At 39.7% G+C, this 26480-nt stretch overlaps 1 protein-coding gene and 1 non-coding gene across 2 annotated transcripts; one reads left to right on the forward strand and one right to left on the reverse strand.

Annotated features, from left to right (window-relative positions):
* Window positions 1-47: 47 nt before the first annotated feature.
* Window positions 48-24630, forward strand: NOP14 (NOP14 nucleolar protein). The gene is made up of 19 exons (XM_014266149.3): window positions 48-96; window positions 279-551; window positions 2711-2845; window positions 3634-3775; window positions 4324-4469; window positions 4894-5031; window positions 6213-6335; window positions 7446-7577; window positions 8731-9040; window positions 10311-10441; window positions 10634-10719; window positions 13745-13880; window positions 15683-15784; window positions 16568-16721; window positions 21237-21396; window positions 21730-21877; window positions 22799-22917; window positions 23834-23989; window positions 24331-24630. Exons 2-19 carry the CDS (start codon window positions 354-356, stop codon window positions 24428-24430), a joined length of 2616 nt encoding a protein of 871 aa, XP_014121624.2. The 5' UTR covers window positions 48-96; window positions 279-353; the 3' UTR covers window positions 24431-24630.
* On the reverse strand, window positions 12761-12835 carry TRNAE-CUC (transfer RNA glutamic acid (anticodon CUC)). The gene has a single exon. It is a non-coding gene; the product is annotated as a tRNA-Glu (tRNA).
* Window positions 24631-26480: the final 1850 nt, after the last annotated feature.

The raw sequence follows: 26480 nt of genomic DNA on the forward strand, positions 1-26480 counted from the left end.
CAAAGCGGGCGGGGAGCAGGGTGATAAATATCGCGGTACTAGGGCAGGGCTCTCGCGAGAGTTGGCCAGCTGCCGGTGCCCATGTGGTAGTGCTGGGTACGGCGGGGTGAGGGCCGTGCTGGGGCCGTGCTGCTCTCTCTTCTCCCTTCTCCTTCCTCTCCGCCGCTCCTCTCCCCTCCGACTCTCACGGAGCTGTGGCTGAGGGCCGGGGTCAGGCCAAGAGGAAATTCGGGGAGTTCTGCGACCCCTCGGCGCCATTTTGCTCTCCCTGTCTGCAGCTCCAGTCTTGGCCCCGCATACTGAGGGCAGAGCCGCTGCCTCCCCCCGCGTCCCCACGGGCAGCCGGAGCAGAGATGGGGAAGGCGACGAAGCGGAAGAAAAAGGCGTCAGTGCCTTCCACTGCAAAGGGCCCCGTGAAGTCGGCCATGGCCGTGGTCAAGAGCAACCCTTTTGAGGTGAAAGTCAACAGGCAGAAGTTTGACATCCTGGGGAGGAAGACCAAAAATGATGTGGGGCTGCCGGGTGTCTCACGGTCCAAGGCCATCAAGAAGGTAAGAGGACACGCAAAGCACGGAGGAAGAATGGTATATTGATGTGGAAGATGATAAGGCTGGAGCCCTCCCAGGTGGAATGAGCGCCCAGCGCTGTTGTCACAGCAGGAGTGGCCGGTCCCCTCTCGGTGCTCAGGGGTGATGCCGAGCTCGGGGATGGCTCCGGCCAGTGCAAACCCCAGGGCTCAGGAGTACAGCTCTGCCTTATTGCTTGGTGGGAATGGTTCTCTTCTCAAGTTACCCACGTCCACGATGCAGTGGCACGTGTTGTCGGTAAGTACTCGACCGGAGTCAGTGTTCATGGCGTTGCTCGGTTCTGGTCGTTCTAGGATGTTCAGCTTCTTGATAATGTTGTAATGGTGGTATAATAGTGAAATATTGAAAGAGCACTGAGGCCGGGATACAGTGAGAAATGTGTAGCTACAAAGAAACTACTGTTGATAGGGGAAGTAAATGCAGGTCATTTTTTGTGCACAGCTTGAATAGTCGTGTTGTAGAACTATGTTGGGATGTAATGATCTGTTCCCTGCTGTCATAAGAATGACCATACCACTTAAGAAGACTAACTTTTTTATCTTCAACCCTTGTACCATTTTCAGAATGCCTCTTTTTCTTTCTCTATTGCCATCAGTAGCTACCTGACCAAAATATGTGATGCATAAGGGAGAGTGTGTCATAAAATGCATCTGGGATTCCAGCAGCCTGCAATATTCTTGGGTGAAACACAGGACTTCTTAGTGGTGTGTCACCTCGCACAAACCAGCAGAGAAGGTTAAGTTAAAGCTGAAAAAGAGGCAGTTTGAGAGTATGTCCCAGAGATTCTGTGACGTGTTACATGTATGCTGTTGTTGAACAGAATTTAAAGCACTTACTGGAAGGGCAAATGCAGTGAAAACAAAGAGATGTTTTATCATGTTACGTGTACTGTGAAAGGTAATGCATTAAGTATTTTCTTTTTTATCAATAGGAGAAGTAATCAAATAATTGAGTACAAAAAAAAAAGCACAGAAATGCTTTTTGATATCCAACTTATTAAGAGATATTAATGCTCATATACAGTGTCTCAGCTATAGAGAGAGAATAAATGAACATTATACACTAATGTATAATGTACACATTATACATTATAAATATGTACATATTGCACATTACAATATGTATAGTGGTCCCTGTAAGAAGTAAAGAGAAGGTAGAACTGGCACAATATTAGATGGGATCTGAGTTTTAGTGTCATTTACAGCAGCATATGGAAATTGTGAATGCTCAGTGAGGCTGCAGAGTAGGAAGGAGCAGGAGTAGGAAACCCAGCCTTTTCCTTTAGTGCAGCACTTTGTGAGCTTCTGGTAATATGAATGGCACGGTATCTTCTGTAAGAATCAGTTAATGTGTTTTAAATTAAAATGGATATTTCTTGGCCTAAACACAGCCAACATTTTTTTTCTTTAGAAACTGTATAATATCTTCAGCATGAAATTATAAATTAGCTTCCAGATTTTGTTGCTATTAGTCAAGATTTTAGAAAAGTTTATGAATGTGTGAACATTTTAGGATTTGGAGTTTTATTTAATAATAAGATAAATCAGATATTTCTCATTAATTATGCATTGGAAAGTAAACCTGTCTCCTTACCTGTCCCAAAAGTAGAGCACGCAGTAAGTACCTTGTATAGGTGTGTGACAAGCTTATTTTTACTGACTTGATGCTTGACTTCCCCACACTGAACAGAGACACAGGGATAGATGTGTGGATCCACTTGAGGCTTTTATGTCTTAGATGAAATGACCAAAAAAAGTTCAGCTGAGTTTTGCTGGCTTTTTTTGCTTTCTTTAATATGTTATTCTTTGTTTATTAAGCTTGAGACATGTCAGAATTCTGCAGTGTAAATGCACAGGTTTTGAATGTGCTAAAATAAAGGTGAGATATGGTGTAACATCTTATCTTCCCTTGGGTGCTTATAAGAGAACTTAATCTGAATGTATTCCATGAGGTTCCCATCTTCATGTTAATTTTTCCTTCTCTTTCATTGCATTCTGGTAAATGATTTTTTATGATATGATGGCAATATAAAGAGTATTATGTTCACTGTGGAGTCTTTTACTTTTGGAAGTAGTTACTCTCTGTTCCTTGAATTTTATCTCCTTTTGTCTTTTTCCTTCCAGCGCAATCAAACATTACTGAAAGAATATAAAGAAAGAGAAAAGACAAATGTGTTCAAAGATAAACGTTTTGGTGAGTATAACACCAAAATCACTCCTGAGGAAAAGATGATCAGGCGATTCACTCTGGAAAGACAGGTAAATGATTTTAAAGAAGGAAAAGACAAACAAAAGAAAGCCAAACACAAAGCCACAAGGCACACTTGAATTTTTAGGTTGGGAGTGCCCCCTTAATAGAGGGTTTTGCAGGGTAATGCTTTTTATTTTTTATTTTATGGGTTTAGAACCTACAAAAAAGGAATTTTTTGTGGAAATAGAAATTTTTTAATTAAATCTTTTTGGTTTTGCCAGACAGCTGTTTGAAGCAGAGGTTTCTTTGAGCACTGACATGCACAAAAGCTAGTTATAAGCAGATTCATTGATTAGTTGGTTTTTTTTGACTGCTTTGTTTTTGGAGTTAGATTAGGAAAAGGTGGTCACCATCAAGTATATTCAGTAGCTGAGCAGAACTCTGTGACTTGCTGTCATTCTGTACTGTGAATTGAATGTGCAGTACTGTCCTCTCTGCCCCATCATACTCAGTCTCCAGAATTAAGCAGTGTCATTTTTATAGGTTGAAATCTGCTTCATTAGGCCTGAAGTGCAGTAGCTAAAAATTGATGTTACTGATACACGGATAAAACTTCAGCTTCTCTAGGTTTTTTGGGTTAGTCCATTTGAGCATTAGTGTGAGAGAGACATGACACTCTCTCACTTAAAATGTATTTGAATGGAAATACTGGCAGTGCTCTTATTCCAGTTAAATTCCAGCAAAACACTGGAATAATAATCTCCTCAACTAGCACTGAAACTAAAGGCTGTGTTATTTTGTTGCTTGGGAACTAAAGATCTTTTGATATTTCATTGGTTTGTTTTTCTGTTCTTAGCAAAATTATGGAAAGAAGAATATCTATAATCTTAATGAAGATGAGGAATTGACTCACTATGGCCAATCTTTGGCAGAAATTGAAAAACTAAATGATATTGTTGATAATGACAGTGACACAGAAGAAAGAGGAACACTTTCAGGTGAGAAGTGCCAGCTGGTGTTCCACTGGTAATTTCATTACTGCTAAATGTGTACATCATTTGTTCAGTACTGCCTCTCAGTGAGAGAGAATGTTCTTGGTTGGAATGTGTAAACCAGATTTGATCACTTCTAAGTCACACACAGACCAGTTCTCTGGGTTTTAGCAGGGGTTAAGTGGGACTGGCAGGCTTCTTTACTCTGTGAGCTTTTCAGCATAAACAGGTACCTGGATTTTGAGCCCTTTGGCCAGAATCTAAAGTGTGAGTTTTCTGGGTGCTTTCTTGCATCTTTAGAACTCCCTTTTGGATAAATACCGGGCAAAACCATGATCCTACCTCATCCCAAGTGTCTGTCAGTGTAAATTATGTGTCTGACATCATCTCTTTTGGTATGGCCGTTCTCATAGGGATGAGACTAATGCATGATTGATTGGTTCAATAGTCAAAATTGCTCCCATTCTCAGAGAATAGGGAGATACTGTCCCAGCAGCAGTTTTGCAGTCATGTGTGGATTTGAATGATTCACATCCTGCTTTTTTTTCCCCTAGCTGAATTAACTGCTGCTCACTTTGGAGGGGGTGGAGGCCTCCTTCGTAAAAAAGTATCAAGTGAGCAGCAAGACGAAGAAGAGGAAAAGCCTAAGTCTAGGAAAGAGCTCATTGAAGAGATGATAGCCAGATCTAAACAAGAAAAGGTGAGTTTTTAGCCCTGAAGTATAAATGAGCATGATTGAGAAGCTGTCACCATTCCTGTATTTGTAGAATAGAAGAATAGTGGCAGAGCAAACAAATGAGGAAGCTGTCTGAGAGCACTCCAAGCTCCTTGAATAAAGTCTGACTTTGTAGGCATTTTAGATATAACTTATGTATCTGCCATTGTTTGGTATCTCCCCAAATCTCCCCTTGTGTTCACACCTGCTTTCTGAATGCAGCCCTTGTACCATCCAGCATGGCTCTATACTTCTTCCACAAAGAATGTTTGCAGCTTCAAAATGTTAAATATTTGAAATAATTCATTTGTTAAATGAATGTTAAATGTGTTTTGATTTTAAGTTGTAAATGCTATGTCATGTCCATCTGAACATAACTGCTGCATTTGTTTTTGTTTTATTTTTCTAGCAAGAGAGGCAAACCCGGAGAGAAAGTGCCTTAGAACTGACAGAAAAACTTGACAAAGACTGGAAGGAAATCCAAACCCTTATTGCCCACAAAGCCCCAAAGTCAGAGAGGAAGGACAAGGAAGTAGAAAAACCCAAGGTGAGGTTTTAATTACACTGATTTCCTTGGTTCTAGTAACTTGTAGTTTTGACTTATAGTGGCTGAACTATAAGGCCAAGTTATCACTTAAAACAAAATGTTTGCTGCTATTCACATTGAAGGAGTGAAGCAGTTCTAGAACAATCTGATTAGTTGGAGGAATATAGGGATTTATGTGATTTCTCTGATTTTAATTAGTTTGGTTTTCTTTAATTATCAAGTGAGACAGATTGCAGGCTGTGACAATACTCTTGACTGCAGCTTCTTTGTAGGACAAATAAATTGTCTTGAAGAATTAAAATTGTTGGGGACACTGACTTATTTTGAGTGCCTTTGGAGTGTTCCTTTGATGAAACAACTAGTACTTGACAATAGACATTTGCTTGTTGAAACTGGGCTCTGTCTCTTTCAAAAAGGGAAGGAAAATAATTTACTTTGAATAGATATCATATGGTGTCATGCTTTTTCTATAATTTGTATTCTGTACTAAGGGAAATAAACTTTTAAGTGTAAGAATAGGCATTCTGTTGGGCTTTTTTATTTTTCTTCTAGAAATGTGTATTTTCTTGCAGAACATCATGAATTTCCATTTATTGTTTTGCAGTAGAATTCAGATTTTATAACATCAGTTAACTAGTACAGTCTTGCATTAAAACTGATCTCAAAGTACAACAGAAGATACTGGGCCAAAAGTTCATTTTTTGGTGTATTGTTTTTTGGGTTTAAGTTGCTCTATGACATGTTGAAGATCACTGAATAGCAGCATCCCTTTTATCTTCTTTAAGCTAGGCTTCTATGTAGTGGAACTAGGAAAGGCTTATCTCATGTGACAGTGTAAAGTGAAATGTAAATTATTAATTTATTAATTCTGACTGTGTTTTGAGGGTTCTTAAAGTAGTATGTAATCCAGTTATTTATTTTTTAAGATACTCTTTTTAGGTTTTTCAGTTGTGAGTAACTTCAGTAAGGAAAAGGGAAATTCCAGGAGAATTTCTCTTCAACTATTCTTACCATTCCTTATCTTAATTCTGAGCTGAGTGTTTTTGCAGCTTGCTTTGGAAGCAGTCTTTTCCTTTTATCTTAACAGTCTGATTTCTTAGCTGTTAGTCTGGCAGAGGGATGGCTGCAAAGCAGAATAATGAAACTTAAGATAATAAACAATTGCATAAATATTTCTTTAGCCTGATGAATACGATATGATTGTTCGAGAACTTGGATTTGAGATGAAAGCAAAACCTTCAGAAAGGCTGAAGACAGAAGAAGAATTGGCCAAAGAGGAGCAGGCCAGACTCCAGAAGCTCGAGGTATACCATTTATGGCTGAGATTGTTTGGGGCCTGTCTTTTGGGAATGACTGCTTAAATTCATTCCTTGACCTTAGATTGTAAGTGGCTGTACTAAACTGCAATTCGTCACAGGGTGAATTCAGGAAATCTTCTGTTTGTGTTTGTAATCTGATATTAAAACAACCAAAAAAACCCCATAGGGCCAGTATGTGACTGTAGAGGTTTATGAAATGAGTCAATCTTCCTTCAATAAAAATGTAATGTTACTTTGATTAGCCTTTAAATGTTTTAAATTATTCAGAGTTGGGAGGTGCTCCTAAGTTAGTGGAGTATCATGTTGCACAGCAGTTAAATTAGTACACTGGGCAAGTCATTTATTGCTCTCAGAGCCTTTCAGTGGTAGCATGAGCATAGCTTTGCTTTGCAGAGGGATGTGAATGTCTTGGAAATGTTGCATGCTATTTCTGTTACCTGGAGTGCTGAGTCTTACGGGAAGATGGAATAATTTGGTAAATGTTTCACTCTTCTTCTCTTTCATTTTGTTTTGGTATATTAGGAGCACATTTAAGACTGTAGGGAATTCAGTACCTGCAGATTACATCAGAGCAGCTCAGTATCTAATAGTAGTACAGAGAGATACTTCATTTTCTACTCTTACCATCTTAGAGTCTGATGTTTGGTCCATTTCCCAAAAATCTTAGGATGTGGTTGTGTTCACTACAAGCTAGTTACACACACATGAAACAGGTAAACGCTGCAGAATCCTGAAACGCTTTAGAAGCTTTTATTTTCTAGTAATGATTCTCATAAGCAAAAGAGACAAATTTTAGAATAAGAGGACACAATGCTTCTGCTTAACCCAGTTTTAAAGCCTTTTAAATAAGCTAATGCAATTGACTGTGTGCTCTTCTCAAACTGTACTCCCTGCAAAAAAAAGGTATTCTCAGCTTTTGCCCATAATTTCTCAAGTGCCGGGTTTTTTCTTTAGACCAACTCTTTGAGTAATCCAAATTAACTGGTTTTTCCTTGTGTTTTCCTAGCTGTAGTATTTGAGAGCTCTGTTTTGATGTGGTTACCTGATTGATGTAAATGTCTCACATCTGGGTGTGGTATTCCTTGTGAAACACAGGCAGATCGATTACGTCGCATGCGTGGCATAGATGAAGAGGCAAATCAGAAGAGACCCAGCCACATGTCAGCTGATGATCTAGCTGATGGCTTTATCCTGGACAAGGATGACAGACGTTTATTGTCTTACAAGGTAAGGTTTAAAATGTATGAATTTTCAGAGATCTGTAAAGAAGATTAGGAAGAACAGTTGGCAAGTGAACTCTGTGGAGACATTTCATTTAACCTCCTGCTCAGAGCAGGGTCAACTATGAAATCACCAGTTTACTCAGATCCAGTCTGTTCTTGGAAAATCTCCAAGAATGGAGGCTGCTCAGAGAGATATGCACTGACTGCCCTTACTGTGAGGAGGATTTTTTAATATCCAGGCTAAATATCCCCAGGTATGCCTCTCCTCACAGAGCAGGTACCCCAGCCCCCTGTAGTCTTGGTGGCTCTCTACTGAATTTGCTGCATTTTATCAATGCCTTTATTGTATTTAAAGGCTCAAAACTGAGTGCCATGTTCTGTGTGGTATTGCAAGTGTCAAGTCTCTGTGTCAAGTCTCCTGACTGTATTCTTGCTGTTTAGAGTAGCCTCCCTGCCACTGTCCTGCTGGGTTAAAGATGAGGCTCTATGGCATTTCTGGTTTTTAGTTTTTTATTTTTAATTTTCACTGTATTGATTGAGCTTCCACTGAATTTCAGTCTGAAGATGAGTAGATTTCTGACATGTCTTTGATTAAGATGGCAGAGCAACATAACCTTAAAGCTGATATCACCAGTCACCCTGACTGTGGTGCACGTGTGTGCTGATTCTGTCTTCTCATACACAAGTAACAAGGGAACTGCTGTTCTCCCTGAAGGGGACAATGCCCATTGGGAATGTGAATTTAAACTGATGATTAATAAAATCAGGATGAGACCAAATATGTATCTGATATGCTATTTTAACACATAGAAGGAACATATTTTTATACTAAGAATGTTTCTGTAATTGATGTTGAAGTCTTTTTTTGTATAATCTACTAGTTTTCCTTCTGTGTGGTTTCTTTTATTCCTCATATACTATCTATTCTTCTTCCAGTTTTTTCCAGCCCCTTGAAATACCCTACATTTTTTTATATCTGTATGTATGTTCTCTCCCTAATGTCCTTTATTGGCTGGCACTGCTGGCATTCACTGCCTGGTCAGGGTAGAAAGGCTCAAATTCTCTTGATGCAAATTTAAGGTAACTTTGCATGGTGATTGTGTTGAGGTGCTGCCCCTTTATCATTATTTTAACTAGCTTGTTTTCTCTATGGACAGGATGGAAAAATTAATATTGAAAATGAGGAGGAGAAAGGGGAGGAGGGAGAGGAAGAAGAAGAGGAGGAAGGAGAGGAAGGAGATAATGAGGATGAAGAGGAAAGTCAAGAAGAATCTGCAAGTGAAGATGAGGAGGATGATGCTGCAGATGGCCACTCTGATCTTGAATCTGATCTTGAGAGTGAAGGAGAAGCTGCAGAGAACAAAGAAGAGAAGAAACCTGAGGCAAATGAAAATAAATCACAGAATGTGGAGAAATTAGATTCAAAGAGAGAAGCTGCCAAATCAGAGCTTCCCTATACATTTACTGGTAAGCAAAGGACTGATGCAGGGATCCTTTGTTGTCAGGGGTTTGTAACAACCAGTCAGTTTCTCAGCCCTGTAGGTCTTACTTTCATTCATGAAATATTGCTTCTTAGTTGTCTTCTACTATTCAAAGAGCAGCCAGTAACTGCTGCTCTTAGTGAGCAAACCTAATTGTGCTTGGAGAAGTAGGAACCAGATCTGTTTCATCCCAGAGCCCTTTCTGTGCCTCTGAGCAGCATCAGAATTGGAAGATAAAAACAGGGCAGTAAAATAAAAATACCTGTTCCTTTCTTAAGGCAGCCAGCTTATCCAATCCATAGTGCTACTGTTTTACCTAAGAGAAGCCAGAACAGTATTCTGTGATCTATACTTAGTTTCTCTGGTGTTAGGACAGACATTTTTCTCAGAAGATGCTTGGAGAGACAAGATTCTGAAGTTTAATCCCTGTGATGTGACATTGAGTTATTGTAGAGACACTCAGAGTTTGACTGGCTTTGGGTCCATGCCTAGCAGGAAGGAGGAGACATGTTTCAAGCAGTACACAAAACATTCATTAATTCATATTAAGTGCATAATTCATCTAACTATTGTCCTATGTAGATTTCTTGAACAAAAGTATCTGTTGCAAGATTAAACAATCTTTCAAACAACTTCCTTAAGTGCTTGTGTTTTTCCATCCAAAGAAGATGACTTGCTGCACAAAGCCTTTTGAATTGCATTCAGGATTTGCTTTAACCAGAAAGAAGTCACAGTAAAATAACTCAAAAAACCACAGCTAGTTAGGATGTCTTCTAGTATGTTGAATTCTGTAAAAAACTAATTATATGCCAGAGTTGTTGGGGTTTTTGGTTTTTTAAAGTAATTTTCTATTTGTGGCCATATTTTTACTTTTCTTAATATTCTTCATGCAAAAGCTAATTGGGTGTGAATTAATCATAAAGGTAACTATTATTGGAAATTTTTGGTTGAATGTGTGTTTAGGTTTAATTCTGCTCTGTGTCAACATAGTTGTGTTGCTCAGCATACATGGTAGAAGATGACTTGAGTTTTAAGCATTGAAAAACATGTTATTTTCTGATTTGTGTTCATAGGAATAATTCTACATATATGCTAATAGAGTATTAGTGTTTAAAAGTTAATTATTTAAAACATTTCTGGTGTCTTTCTTTCTGAACAATATAATTTTCAGATTGGAAATTTGTTGCATGTTCACTTGAATTAAAGATGTAAAGTTTGAGATTTTTGTGTGGTCAATTTCTGTTTTTGTTTTCTAGTTCCTGAGTCCTACGAGACATTTAAGTCTTTATTGGCTGGAAGAACAATAGAACAACAGCTTATTATACTGGAGAGGATTCAGAAATGCAATCATCCAAGCCTTGCAGTGGGAAACAAAGCAAAGTTGGAAGTATGTTTTGTTTTATGTTTAAATAACTTCTAATTCCAGAGTAAGTTTTAGTAAGTATTTAGGGAGCAGTATAAAATATACATGCTTCTATGTTGTGAGTAACGGTAGAATTAACTTCATTTTCTAAGTCTGTATCACTGTTCAAAAATATGTACAACGAAGAAAAACTTAATTTTAACATATTTCTTGCAGAAATTGTTTGGCTTCCTTTTGGAATATATTGGAGAGTTGGCAACTCTGGATTTACCAGAGCTCAGAACAATTGACAAACTGGTCCTGTGAGTATTAAATCCTATGGACTTTTGCTCCTTCAGGGTTTAAAGAGAAAAGCTGCCTAGAGTAAAGCATTTAGCTTGTTGCTTGTTTCAGATATCCTGTAGAACTTGTTGGCAGCTGGTAACTCTTAGACTTTATGTTTTAACTTTGTTTCACGTATTACTTGATCTGTTAATTGTACCAAGAGATTTTCAAAACCTCAGAACGTATTTTTTGATCTGCAAGGTGCTTTTTGTGGGTAGTGGATAAGTAATACCATATATGCATGAAGCTCTTGTCTAGGAGGCTCTTTAGACAGCTGTTACAGGATTTTAAGCTTTGCAGACGCTGTGCAGTTTCTGTTGCAGTCTGTGTCTTTTCCATGGGCTTTAGCTCTGTGAATTCACTGAGAGAGCTAGATGAAAATGGAATTAAAGTGCTGCAGTGAGCTCATATGGAAGTTCCAGCTAAACACTTTGCAGGAAGTTGTCAGTTTGGCATTGCTGTCTTCAAGTATCTGACAGGCAGTTAGGCTGTGAGGAGAGAGCCAAGTGTGTCTCTGAGGTGTACAGCGAAGGACAAGAGTCAGTGGGCAAGGGCTGCAGCAAGGGAAATTGCAATTAGATTGAAAGAAAAAAAATCTTCTCAGAAAAGGTACTGAACATTAAAATAAGCTTCCCAGAGAAGCTGTGAAGATGGAGAAAACAAAGCTGTGAGTGTGGTGGTTTGACCAGGAAGGAGTGGGAATTCTGGGATGCTGTGGTCAAACCAATGGATGTTCTGAGTTCCATACTGACACCTGGTGTAGCCAGTGGGGTTTGGACACACCTCCGAGAATACACAGGGGTTAAAAGCAGGGCTTTGGCCCTGGGAGGCTCTCTTGGGACGTCGCGGCGAAGAGGTCAGATCTCTCCCCCCCCGTCCAGCTTCTGCTGCTGGGCGGGGGAGGGGCAGCCACGTGGTAGGCCCTGGGCCTGGACAGAGATGGGAGGTGAGGAGGCCTTCAAGGATGGAAGGGTGGAAGACCCCAGAGAGTCAGCCCTCGGGCAGCCATTCCCCCCCCCCCCCCCAGGAGGGAGAGAGAGAGAGAGAGAGCCGGCGACACCGAATGTGATAGCAGCCGGCCCAGGAGGAGAAGGGGGGGGGAAGAGTGCCCGGCCGGAGCGGCAGCGTGTGGGCAGCGTGTGTGGGAGTGCCCGCAGCTCCGGGACAGAGACTGAAAGTTTTAACCCCTTTCTTTCATGATTGGGGCCTTGCAAAAATGCTAATCCTCCTCGAAGCTGAATAAGAAGGGAGATAAGAGATGAGATGAGACAAGGACCTGGCCCGAAGAACGTGGAGATGATTGGATGGGGAGAGATGATTTGGAGTGGCCTTTTGGCTGGACTTTTCTTGTGGCCATGGACTCAGTTGTTCCTGTGACACAGACTGCACTTAGGGGGAAGCAGTGGCTCAGAATCAGGAGGGTACATCGTGAGGACCCCCCGGCCCCAGGGGGTTGGAAAAATATGGGGGGGACAGATGTCCCAAAGCAGAGACTGTGCCTTTTTGGAGTGAGACAAGGCATCCTTGAAAGACAACCCTAAAAGCAGCTCTGGTCCATGCATCAGTGGTGAGAGCACTGGGCATGGAAGGAAGATGTCACAAGCGGCAAAAGGACTTTTTCCGGGCGGTGCCGAAGTGACAGGGAAGCACACGAGGTTTCAGTGTGTTTCCAGGGGAAGCCTATGGAACAAGAAGGACTCCTTTCCTCTTCATGAACTGAAGTTTGAGTATACTAAAGTGTCGTGCCAGGCTGGGCAGTTGGTGTTTTGGGAGAATGTATCGGATTGGGAAAGTCAGGTAGTGGGGAGGGGGGAAAGTGGTTTTTGTAAGGTTTTCAATTTTTTTCTTTTCCTTATGGTCTTTCCCTATTTTCCTGTAGTTTAGGTAATAAAGTGTTCTTTATGTTTAAGTTAAAGCCTGTTTTGCTTATTCCTGGTCACATCTCACAGCAGACACCAGGGTGAGGGCATTTTCATGGAGGGCACTGGCTCTGTGCCAGGCTCAAACCATGACATTTTTTGGTTCCCTGACCGGGAATCGAACCCGGGCCGCGGCGGTGAGAGCGCCGAATCCTAACCACTAGACCACCAGATCCAGCTTTGAAGTTAACCATGCTTTGACAAGGGGGCTGCATCAGAAATTATCTCCAAAGGTCCCTTCCAAACAAAATTGGTCTGTGGTTCTTATCTTGACTTTCCAGGATAGGCAGGTTTCTTTCAAGTTATTTTTATGTAGTTTTCAGCATATTTTTTTTATTTCCTGCTAAAGTCAGTAAGTTTTTCAAAATCTGTTCCATGCCATATTAGCATTCATTGCTCTGTTGCATTCATCAGGAAGAGCTCTGACCCCTTGATACTGTCCCACATGGTTTGTACCAAAGAGTAAATATGTTTTGATTGTCTTTTAGAACTGGGATATATTATCTCTGCAGACAAATTTCACCAAAAAATGCTGGGAGGCCAAACAGATTCAGGCTCCAGACTGCATATGCCTGTAGGCACTAAGCATAGGCCAGGAGCTGATCTAACTTTGTGTTTGGGTTTTTTTTTTTTTCTTGTTTGCAGTAATAATTTTGCTAACCACATTGCTGCCTTACATGTTGTTTAATATTGCCTAAGAGTGTTTAGAATAGTGGGCTGTCTAGTGTAAGCCAGCATACTTCACTGAAGTAATATCTGAAGTCAGGAGATTCAGAAGGATACATCATAACCATAGCAAATGATTTAAGAGTGTATTATTAAAGTTTAAAATTATTTTTCATCTAAGATTTAGAAACCTACAACTCAGAGATTCTCAGAAGGCCAAATGAAAAATACATGCCTCTGTAAGCTAAAGTATTACAATAATAATTTATATTCTAAAAAGGGAACATTTGTTGCAGGCAATTTGTCATTGTTACAATACAGATGGAACACAAGAAATCTTCCTATGGGTGCTTAAAAATCAATTTTTTATTAACATCTGTGGCATAACTTGATTATGACTTAAATTTCTTGTTAATAGGCCACTGTACAATCTTTGCCAGATGTTTCCTGAGGCAGCCAGTGACAGTGTCAGGTTTATCCTTCGAGACGCTGCCCACGATCTGGAAGAAATAATTGAAGTCAAAGGCCGTGCAACACTTCCAGCCTTAGACACGGTAACAAATCCACATTGCTGGGATTATCTCTTTGCATTAGTAAGAATGGTAATAAGTGCAGAATGACATTATGTAGTGAAATATCAGCATCTGGGATTTTCTAGGCTTTTATTTTAAATTGCCTTTCTGGAGGTAAGTTGTAACAAAAGCCCCCACAACACCAAAAACACCCCCCCAGCCCCCCCCAAGAAAAAAACAATATACACACACATTGATCAGAATAAAAGTGTGACTGTGGAATTAATAAGGGGATTAAAATTGTCTCTCCAGTCTTCATAGCAGAACACTGTTTCTTTTCCTGATGAATCTTAATTGGTAGTTTTAGAAAGAAGTGATATCAGTTACATTGTGACTTCTTTAATTGTGTTGAGTACAAATGTTTAAAAAATGTGCTCCATAGAAGTACAATGTCTCTTGGGTTAAAAAAAAAAACACCCAACTAAAACAAACAAACCCCAAACATAAAAAACTATCTAAGAAAATATTATGGATATAAAGTTGCAACATTTTTTAGTACTTTATATATGATAATGGCCAAATTAGTGACTTGGAAAGAATTTCTTTCCTTGTTGTATTGGTAGTAGCCCATTTTCACTTGCCATGTTAAATGTGAACAGATTCCTTTTGCAGTGTCTAAGTAAATGGCTCTTGGAGAATTCAAGCATAGGAAAATTAGTATTTTTAAGTTGTAGTAAAGTTTCAAAGACAAACCATAAATCGAATTCAGAGGGAGCTACTTGTTTTCTATCAGGTTGATGAATTGCTGCTGCCTAATGGAATAATTAGACTATTGAAGGAAAATGGACTGAAGCCTTGGTTCTTACAGCTTGGAAGATATATTGAGTTGTTTTGAAGAGTCTTTGTTCAGGATGTTTGGGGTTTGCAGGAAATGTATTGTCAAGAGCTTTTAACTTTATTTTTAATTTGTCACTGTCACAATTAGAGCACCAGTCACAGTTCTGGCTTTCATTCCCTTCACTGGACTTTGCCAGGTTGCAGGCCATCATTATCTTTTAAAGTGGAATGATATCACTTTGTACTCCCAAAGCACTTGTTTGAATGAGTATTCCATAGATCAGCTGTCTTAGTAGGCTTTTCATATGCCTGCTGTTATTTTGGCCTGCAATTCAGAATATTTAGTAACCAAAACACTTCAGGAGAGTATTTGTTCACAACTGAGGAGCAACAGAGAGGAAGCAATGAAACTTTACTTCCATCTGGTTTACTGTGTAAATATCCACTTAAATAATTTTCATAATTACCTTGCAGCTGATGTTTAATTTCCATATGATCTTGACAGGTCACTCAAATCCCCTTCAATAAAAGTGTACCTAATCACTGCTTAGCTCTTTTGGCTGCAACTGTTGGTTGGCATGTGCCAGTGCCTGAGGACTGTGGTCACTTCACTGTCTGTGTTGAGGACTGGTTGAAAGGTGTCACAGGTCCAGTGTTTGTGTGTGAGAGTTGGTGACTGTGGTGAGCTGTAGGGGATCAGATGGGGTTCTCGTGGAGTAAAGGGGGTTGGGAGGCAGAGTTCTTCTTAGTTGTTCTTTCAGCTGCCTCAATCCAATATTAGACTTATAATGAATGTCTCATAATGGATATTCCTTTTTCTCATCCAGCTTCAACAGTTGTCTCAATAAATGAGTCATGTACATCATACCAGATTTCTGAAAATTATAGTAGTTTTTTTTACTACAGTGTAGTAGTTCTTCATTCAAAAGTTACATATGTATAAAGTCAAGATCCTGGGAATCATGTCTTAACTATATTTTGCCTTATTCTGTTTTATGTGCAATCAGCTTATTTATTTGAAAATTGTATCTCTGCTGTTTCCAACTTCTGACTTCTGGCACCCAGTTGTAACACCTGCTTTTATATACATGAGTCAGCTGCTTACTAAGGTATGTCTGTGATGTTGTACCTCAGGATTCTCTTATACATCTATTATTTCTTCCTCAGACTCCCAATATGTGTGTTAGTATTAATGTATATAGTGGAAGTGTATTGCAAAGGCAGCTTTGTGTTTGGTATAGCCACAGATAGTAATTGGAACAAGGGCTGAAGAGGAAAACACCCTTGCAGGCTATAGTCCAACTCACAAAACAATATCTCTTCAATTTTTGAAGCTGTGACAAAGTAATTCCTTCTATGGTAAATTACATGGGGCTAATGGAACAGACTGAATACAATCTGAAATCATTCATTAGTGGTTTCTTTTCCATATATTGCATTTCTTCATACTTGAGAGGTTTTTTACTTAAAAATTTGCAGTATTTGTTTTCCTTGAAAATGTACCTAATGCAGTGCATTGAGTTAAAATATATCCTTATTCTTCTATCCTCCTATCCTGTTTGTTTCAGAAGTCTTGAGCTAATTGCTCAATTGCTGCCAAGTTGCCCAGAGCCTTCTATTTCACTGATTCATTTCTGAAGGATTTATTGGTTGTGGTTTAGCACCTTCTAGTGGCTAAATGAGTTCTGATAAACCTGTTACTCAGTTCTGCAGATACTCTTCAGTTAAGGACCAGGGAAAGCCTGTGTGGTTCTCATCAAAGATCAAAGGCTGTAATTTTATAGATTTCAAATGCTTATAATGTAGTTAATAATTCCTCTTTTTGGGAGATTCTGTATTTGCAATATGTAAACTATTAATTAGGAATATTTTGTTCTTTTTATTTCTTTTAGTGTCGCATTACAACATTGCAAGATGTTATTAAAGGGTTGTTTATATGCTGCTTGTTCCTGGAATATGTCTCTCTCTCCAGAAGATTTGTACCAGAACTCATCAATTTCCTTCTTGGAGTACTTCACATCTCTCTACCCAAAAGCCAGGCCCAGGGTGAGTTTGTTTAGAGTAAATGAGTATTTCATTTAGAGTCCATTTTAGTATTGGGGTTCATCTTTTAAATTTTTTAAATACAAATATTTCACACTGATTACATTGGTTTTGAACAAAAGGCCAAAATAATCTGCAAATTCAGCCAACCACAACCTTGATTCTTGGGCATCTTGTTATGAACTAGATCCTCTCGTGTTGTTGGCAGGAAGGAAAGGACTGAAGTTATGAAAGGAAATGAACTCATGTTGGCCACCATGCAGTATTTGTGCAGTGTTGTCATTCTAAATAGACTGTGTGATTGGACTGTGTTCTGAAATTCAGAGTTCCTCATGGATTCCTGATGAGTGCCCTGTAAGCTCACAGTGAGGCAGCCCCTCATGCTGCAGATACCCTTAATCTTCAGCTGCTAGCCATATCACCTAAATGAGAGATGTATATCACAAAACTAACATGGTTTTGCTTATTTAACATGGATTTGCAGTACTGTAATAGAGGGCAGCTGCCCCCCACAAGCAAGATTAGTAAAATAAGTATGTAAACTTGGCAATTTGCACAGACAACAGGGATAACAAAATTATGTTTTCAGTGTGATCCCTATGTCAGCAATTTTTTTCTTTTATTTTGGCAGTCTCTCTTCAGTTTTTTTTCTTTTATTAGTTTCTGTCTTTAAAGTTCTGGTTCTGGAGCTCTTTTTGTTGACCAGTTCAGTGACAATAATTTACTTTGAGGGGTTTTGTCAGAGCATAGTAACTAATTCATGTGTTAATATTTCTGTCTGGGCACAGCATGCAGGAGGAGACTCCACAGGCAGGATATTAGCAAGTGAAAATTGGAATTATTTGATAAACTCACAAGATATCTGGGAATTAATGAACTACACACTATTTATTAGTATGCTTATACCTCTTGATAAGATCCTTAAGAGTCTGTTCTCTAAATAGTCATCAGTCTGCTGAGGAAGGTTTAGCTTCTCTCAGTATTCCAGTGCTTTAGTAGGCAGCTCCCTTCCTTTCCCTTCAGGACTTTTTTGCCTTTTCATGCTGCCTTTTTTTTTTTTCCCATTTTGAATTTTTGAGCTACTACTGATGCCTTTTCTCTACAAACCTATCGCTGCAGTTTTATTATCAGGCATGGCTGTACTCCACAGACCTTTCCCTAGCTGCTTCTCACAGCTTAGCAGTTTCCTCTGAAGTGTGAGCCAAGGTTACACAGCTGGTCTGCATCAGAGCTAAGCCCTGGATTCTCAGAGCACCAACAGCTGAGCCCTTAGAAGGAGGTGGGAAGTGGTTATGGAGTGGGTGGGTTACATAGTACTGAAAGTATTCTCTCCTTTGTGTCTATTAGGAATATTTGATCTGCAGAGAGTTTTGGTAAAGTTAAATTACAGGACTCTGCAAAATTAGATAAGATACTTGAAAAATTTTTAGTGGTAATCATCGATCAATTGTTACCTAGTTTAAAATATTTCTTTGTATTTCTGTTAATGATTTTGCACTGGTTAAATTTGCATGGTGTTGATTTCTGTTAGGAGTGAGGAAAACTAAAGTAAAAGATACATAAGAGGTCCAGTGTTCTCTTTGAGAACTTTCCAGTCAGTGTTGATGTTTTGAAGTTCCCAAGGTATCCAATTGTGTTTTAAATATTCATGGTGGAAGTTTTTCTGGTAGTTGTGATGGTTAAGCTATGAACAGAGAATGTTTTAAAATAAGTAGACATGGAGCTCTGGAATGTTGATGCACTGTCACACCAAAAAAATTCTCAGGGTTCAATTTTAACATTGAGTAGAGTCAGCAAATAAACTCTTAATGTTTGTTTTATTCTCTTCATCCATAAGTTTCTCACATGAGAAACATATAGGGAATGCAGCTTCATAAGAGACTGAAATACAGTCTGATTTAGAGTAAAAACTATTACCTTAAAAAAGAAAAGCTGTAGGTGGAGGGAGTGGGAAGGAGTTGTCATGGTTGATAGCTTTAGCTAATTGAATTGTTAATGAGATCTGCTATCCTCTCACAAGTAAAGCAGATAATAAAGCTCACATCTCTTAGTTCCTGATCTTGCATAAGCCTGTGTGTGTCATGATCTCTTACAACTTTGGGTCTCAAACCTTAAAAATCTTTCTTTAAATATACTGTCTTCTGACCTGTCTATGAAGAGGCATGTACAGGTTGTAGAGCATTTAAATAATCTGAACCTAAAGTTTGAAAAAGTTTTGAAGTCAATTCCACTGCAAGCTTGCAGGACATAAGGAAAACAAACAGGGGAAAAAGACCCCCAAGGTCCAGCACAGAGAATGCAAATTATTTTGTCCCTTAGCCAAGAAATTCCTCAAATGCTTCTTTCATGTTGCTGTATAAGTAGTTTCACAGATCAGCTTGTGATGTGTGCATAGGGAACCTTTAGTGTTTTCCCTGTGCCCTGCTCCAGTATATTCTGTGTTCCATGCTCCTGTTTCAAACCCCTCAGCTGGAGTGCAGAGGCCCTTACAGTGTGTCTGAGGGCCCTGCTGTGGGCTCTCAGGGGAGGGGGGCTCTGTGGCTGCAGCTGTGGAGCAGCTCTCCCTGCTCCAGCTCTCTGTGCCCCATGACCACCTTCTGGCCAAAGCCTTCTGCTTGTGACCCCATGGGAAACCCTGTACCTGCCCAGTCCTCTTAGGAACATCCAGTGCTCCATCCTGGATCACACCTGCAGTTTAACTGTGCATCCTCTTTCCCACAGGGCAGATGTGAACTTACATGTCCTAACTTTCCCCAGCCACTGAATGAGTCAAAGAATCACAGAATGACTTGAGTTGAAAGAGACTTCAAAGATCATCTAATTCTAACCCCCCCTGCTATGAGCAGGGATACCTTTCACTAGACCAAGTTGCTCAAAGCCTTATCCAACCTGGTCTTGAGCAATTCCAGGGCTGGGGCATCCACAACTTCTCTGGGTGGCCTGTAGTCCAGTGTCTCACCATTCTCATAGTGAAGAGTTTCTTCTTTTTATCTAGTGTAAATCTATCCTTTGTCAGTTTTAAACTGTTACCCCTCATCTTATGACTACACTTCCTGATAAAGAAGATATATCTTTCCTGTAAGCCTCATTTAAATACTGGAAGGTTCCTGTAAGGTCTCATCAGGGCCTTCTCTTCTCTAGGCTGAACAGCCCCAGCTCGAATGGCAAGTGCTCTGGTCATCTTCATGACCTTCCTCTGGATGCTCTTGAGCCAGGTGTGTCCTTCTCTGGGGACCTCAGAGCTGAACACACATTCCTTCAAGTGGAATCTCATGGCAGTGAAGTAGAGGAGAAGAATCCCCTCCCTCGACCTGCTGAGGATGCATTGGCTTTCTGGGCTGCAGGGGCACATTGTGAGCTCAGAATTCAGGTTCCCATCCACCAATACCCCAAGTCCTCTGCAAAGCTGCTCTTAGTCCACTCCAGTCTGTATCCATGTGTAGGATTGCCCCTGCTCACATGCAGGACCTCGCAGTTTCTTATTGAACTGCATGAGGGTCACGTGGCCCCACCTCTGAAGCCAGGGTCCCTCTGGGTGGCATCCCCTTCCTGTAGAGGGGGACAGGAAGGACATCAAGCTCACCACTTACCCTGGTGTCTCCTGCCACTCACCCTGGTGTCCCCTGCAGGCTTGCACTCAGTCCCATTGTTTGTGTCCCCAGCAAAGATGTTCAGTAACGCTGGTCCTAGAACAGACCCCTGATGGACCCTCCTCGTAACTGATCTCCATCCAGACATGGAGCCATTGGCCACAATTGTGGCTGAGACCATCCAGATAATTGCTTATTACTGAGTCATACACCTGTCAAATTCATGCCTCTCCAGTTTAGAGACAAGGATGTTGTTCAGGACAGTCTGAAATGTTTTGTACAAATCCAGGTATATGATGTCAGTTGCTCTTTCCTTACCCATCAACACTGTAATCCTGTCACAGAAGGCCACCAAACCTGTCAGGCACACCTTGCCCTCATTGAAGCATGGTGACTGTCACTGAAGACCTCTCTGTTTTGCATGTGTTTTGTCGTGCTTTCCTGGAGGATCTGCTCCACAGCCTTGCTAGGCACAGAGATGAGGCTGATCAACTTGTAGTTCACTGGATCTCTTCTCTTTCCTGTTTTAAAAATGAGGATTTTTTTTCTCCCTTTTTCCAGTCACTGGGAACTACAGCTTTTCAAATATCAAAGTGGCTTAGGAGCTTTGTCTTGCAGTTCCCTCAGGACCCTCAGATGTCTAAAGTCCCAGGGAGCTGAGCACATTCAGGTTCCTTAGTCTCAAGCCTGGCCTTCTACAGTGGACAGTACTTGGTTCTCCCAGTCCCTGCCTTTGGGTTCTGTGACTTGGGCAGTGTGACTGCACACTGACCTGTGTCCCCATGCTCCAGTGTTTTCCATTGTTTTAGAAAAATTTATAAATATTTTTAAAGGTAGTACAATTAAAAATGTAAAATGAGTTGGCTGTTTTTCTTCAGAAGGAATGCGTGGAAGTGACCTTGTTTAATGACTGTTCTTGGTTTTTTAGGCTATACTGTAGTGCATCCATTTACACCAGTGGGGAAAAATCTAGAATTGCTGTTGGTGTGTGATAAGGAGGATCTGAAAAGCTGGGAGAAGCAAAGTGTGCCATTGAGTATTGTGACTAGATTAAAGGAAGCCAGCAGAACAGAGATAAATCATACCAGGTATGTAAGAAGTGCAGAACAGAAAAAATACCAAATCATCTGTTGTGTCATGTCAGTGACAGTGCTCTTTAGAAGTAAAAACAAGAGTAGAGGATAGTTCTGTGTTCAGTGCACTGACATAAAGATTTGTTGCTGATGGAATTCTTTTGGTATTTGCTTAGGAGAGAGAAGTTTTTAGTCTTAATTAACAACTATTTCCGGTTGTAACTGGTTCTGCCAAGCAATCTTAATGGATTCTTCTAACAGTACAAATTTAATTAATTCGGTTGATTTTATTTGAAAATCCATTGCAGTTTTTGCATCTGAAGTTGTTAATTTTTTGTGCATTAACAGGTTATCATGTCTAGCCCTATGTTTTGACCTTATTAAAAAATGTGCAGCTCTCTATGAATCTTTACCATCATTCCATGAAATAATGCATCCTGTCAGAATACTCCTTACAAAACATATGCCAGTTAATGAATATCCTGAAAAAATGCAGGTATGTATTCCTCAGGATTTAAATAATCAATATGGTTTTTTTATTAATAAATTCTGTGATCTTCATCTCTGCATAAACAAAAAAACCCCAAAAAACAAATATAAGCATTAATTTTTTTGAAGTTCAGGCCTTCTGTGGAAAAAACAAAAGAACAGAGAATATTTAGAAAAGGTATTTTTCCATTGTATTGCCTATCTAAATGAAGAGAACAGCACTTGGCTTGTAATAATGTAGCATTCCATGAGTGACTTAATTTATAAGAGTAATATGGACATCTGGTTGCTCTTGTACTTTTGTAGTGAATCTGTAAGACCTTGGTAAAATAAATACATGCACCAAACTGGGGAGGTAAAACTTATAACTATATAGGTAAAATGAACATAAATATGCCTGGTCAGTACCTTAACCTTGGACAGTTGCTGTTTTTCTAGAAATGAGATTCAGATTTTAATCTGTCTCTTCTGAATGTAGCAAAATCATCTTTTCCTCAAAGAAGCATCGTAAAATGGAGATAAATAAAACTTTGGAGAACAAAGTTTTATTACTTAGATGAAGCCAAATGGCCTATGTTTTCTGCCATCAAAATAAAAAAAACCTGTCATTGTTAAAATTACCATGAAAGGAAGAGTATGAGTTAAACTGCCTTCAGTCTTGCTTCTTCCTCTGTTAGGTGAAACTACCAGCAGGCAGACCTTTCTTATTGTTCATTTTACCATTTTAATAGATTTCCAAAGGCTTTTAAGAATCATCCAACTTGGATTACAGCATGTCAGTGTTAGCAGTGTCCTAATGAGTAGCTGTGACTTAACCCAGGAAAAAAATACATGGGGAGACCATTACTGTTGATTCAGTTTACAATAGCTTTTGATTTATGGTGGCTTTGATATGCTTTTACAATTGTAATTTGTTCTGCATTTTCAGGAATGGTATCACAGTGCTCTGAAAGAGCTGGAGAACAAAGTAAAACACTATACCCCACTGGTATGTGAGAAAAAGAAGCCAGTGCCATTGAAACAGTATACTCCTAAAATTGTGAAAGTGTAAGTAAAGAAGACTGGATGCAAAGGAAAGGTGCATTTAAACCTTAAGATTTCTAGCAAGCTAGAATGGATTTGGAAAGCAGGACAGTAAACAACTGTTTTTCTGCTAGATTTTGTGTATAATTCACAAGGGGACATCTACTTGTGTGGTAGGGAGGAAAAGAAAAAAAGAAAAGGAATTTTAAGAACAAATATTATCTTGTAGGAAAAATAGCACTAAGTCAACTCTTGCCCATTTAATGAATTGTAAATTAACAAATTTCAAGATTATTAGATTATTATCTGATCAGGTGCTTTACTGAATGCTCTGTCAGGCCCTCAAGTCAGAAGAATAAGAGTGAGTAGTTCCTAATGTATATGTAATATATGATGGTCAAAGATGGATGGTCAAAAACACTCATTTAGTTTTGTAGATAATAGAACAGGGTTCTGATTTAGGAAATCTGCTTTATATTGACTGATTTATTTACTCATATTGGTTATCTACATGGACATAACGTGTCTACTTTTATTCATTGTAATAATTGAAGAGGACAGCTTTGCTCTGCCATACACGCTTATCCCCAAGCAATTGATGCAGACTTCTGTAAAATGCATCTGCTGAGAAGGTCTGCAAAAATGTGAGATGTATGGGGAGGTTCCATCTTTTCCCAGATGTCTTCCATTCTTCTAGTCTAGATTTTTTAGTCTATGGGGAATTGCAGTGTGGCCACTGGCATGATGATGAAGTGCAGTTAGAAGGTCTGGTGAGTGTTTTTCCAGTATGTTCATTGGGCAGCTTCTTATTTTGCAACTTAGCCATATAGTATGCAGGAATTAAAATACTGAGTTAATTTTCATACAAACCTCTCCTTATAAATATGAAAAAGTTGTGGGTTTAAGGTGTCCTGTGCTTATACATACATTCTTATTTCAGCTTAGAGTTTGGAAGAAAGCAGGCAGGCAGCAAGAAGGAGCAAGAAAGGAAGCAGCTGATCCAGAGGCACAAACGTGAACTTAAAGGAGCCATCCGTGAGATTCGGAAGGATAACCAGTACCTGGCTAGGATGCAGCTGTCAGAAATCATGGAGAGGTAATGTAGCCTTTGGTTCAGCACCACTCTGGGGCTTGTCCTGCTGTGTGTTCATCTCTTTGCTGTGTGACATAAATGATCAACCATACTAAACTTAAATAAAAGGGGACAATTTGAGGAAAAGCAAACATTTTCAATTGAGATAATTTAAAGTGTTTTCAACTTTGTGGTTTCATTTCTCTAGTTTAAGAGGATGAAAAATGTTTTTATTTAAATGGTGTTTTGGTGAAATTAAAGAATTGTGGGACTTTTTATGAAATAATAATTATTCTCTAAGTATACTGATTTTCCCTAATATAATCTTTCTGAAATATTTTATATGTTGGTTGTTTGTTTTACAGAGATGCAGCCAGAAAAAGAAAAGTGAAAGAGCTTCTTGGTAGCCTTGCTACACAGGAAGGTGAATGGAAAGCAATGAAAAGGAAAAAATGGAATAATTAATTGGGACTATCTACAGCAGAAAGCTTACTGCTATATAAAACACCCCAATCATGACTTTTCAACAGATTTTAAGTGCATTTTTTGGATGCATTCCTTTTGAGGAGAAAACATCATTGGATCTGTTTGAAAAAATGAACCTGCTTATTAGGAAAATCCACAACTTTTCATAAGGAAAATAAAAATAACACTTTTGTATGTGGCATACTTCTGTTTTATTTTAATGAGAACATTTGGACAAATAATCAGAATTCTGAATCTAAAGCCTGATCACACACACCCAACTTGAACTATACACACACACAAATTCTAGGTCAGAAACCTTCTGTTACTTCAAGCTGGTGACAGGTCAGTAGTGAGGTTCCATTTCAGGGTCAGTTCTCTTCAACAGCTTCAAGGACTTGGACACAGGACTTGAAGCTACACTGAGTAGTTCTGCAGAAGACGCTGAACTGGGAGGAGCTGCTGACCCCCTCAGAGGCAGAGACACCCTGCAGGGAGATTTTGACATTCACCAACCATGTGAAGTTCACAAGGGCAAGTGCTGGATTCTGCACCTGGGATGGAGCAGCTCTGGATGTACAGACAGCCTGGGCAGTGAGGGGCTGGAGAGCAGTGCCATGGGGGTCCAGGCAGTGCAGAGTGGAACGTGAGCCAGCAGTGCCCACCAGCCAGGAGGGACAGCCCTGTGCTGGGGACATCAGGGACAGCACGGCCAGCTGGGCAAGGGAGGGACTGTCCTGGGCTGGGGCAGCCTCACCTCGAGTGCTGGATATAAAAGCTACAAGAGAGTGAACAAAGGTGAATGAAGGGCCTTGAGGGGAAGTCCATGTGAGGAGTGGCTGAGGGCACTTGGTCTGTTTAGCCTGGAAAAGAGAACAAGGAGAGACCCCACTGCAGTTACACCTTCCTTGTGAGGGGAAGGGAGGGGCAGGCACTTCTGACACTTTTCTCTGTGTTGACAGTGACAGGACTCAGGGAATGGCCTGAAGTTTTGTCGGGGGTAGTTTGAATAATAGGAAAAGGTTCATCTGAAACATCTCCTCTAGGAAGTGGTTGCAGTACCAAGCCTGACAGAGCTCAAGAAATTCTTGGGCACATGGTATGACTCTCGGGGATGGTCCTGGTAGGACATTCTATGATCTTTTTTTAATGTTGAATTGTTGCAGGCAGCTCTCATAATGATAATATAATTTAAACAGTAACATTTTAATTAGTCTGTACCAGGACATACGAAATTGTGTATTGAGTAATGGCATCAATTCTTAAGTAAAAGTCCTTTGTTAAAGCTGTACATACATTCATCTTTTTGGTAAGTTTTGAATTGAGCACAGCTCTGAAGTTCTTAATAATCTAGGGTGATTAATTAGAATTCCTCATTGTATTCAGAACTGTCTGACATAAGAGAACAGTGATATCCTTAACTTTCTTCCACTTAATTTATCATGTATGTCTAATCACTGATAACTGCCCAGCATGACTTTGAAAAACATCTGCTCTTGAAAGAGAGCCAGTAAATACTTCTAACACTTTCTTTTTATACTGTATTTGCAAAGAACCATTGCAATGGGACAAAAAGCATCATAGTTACTGATGGGTGCTAATCTGAACTAGGTTCACTGGTCAGGGATTCACTTAATATTTGGTAAATTCAGTAATAGTTGTTATGCATTGAACAAATTTGTAATGTTTCCATGGGAAACTGTTAGAAAAATAAAATTCCCTTTTACATTAACATTTCAATTTCAATCTGAAAGACAAAATAAGACCTGTATTAAGAATGAACTAAGGGCTGTGGTTCTTTACAAAAACAAACCCCCAAAGTTCCCTCCATTTTCAAATGCTGTTCCTAGATCTGATCTGTGTTTTGGCCAGTGGGTACCTGAGACATTGTAATGCTCTACCTACTGTTCATGAAGAAAAACTTACATGCTGTCAGTTAATTTGATTTAATAGTTAGGCTTGGTTGTTTTGGACTGGCTTTGAATGTTTTCTTTGTTCTGTTCTCTGGGGCTTTTGGTTTGATGTTTTTGGGGCATTTTTTTGGGATGTG

Source organism: Zonotrichia albicollis, chromosome 5 (assembly GCF_047830755.1).
Source record: "Zonotrichia albicollis isolate bZonAlb1 chromosome 5, bZonAlb1.hap1, whole genome shotgun sequence".
Lineage (NCBI taxonomy): Eukaryota > Metazoa > Chordata > Aves > Passeriformes > Passerellidae > Zonotrichia > Zonotrichia albicollis.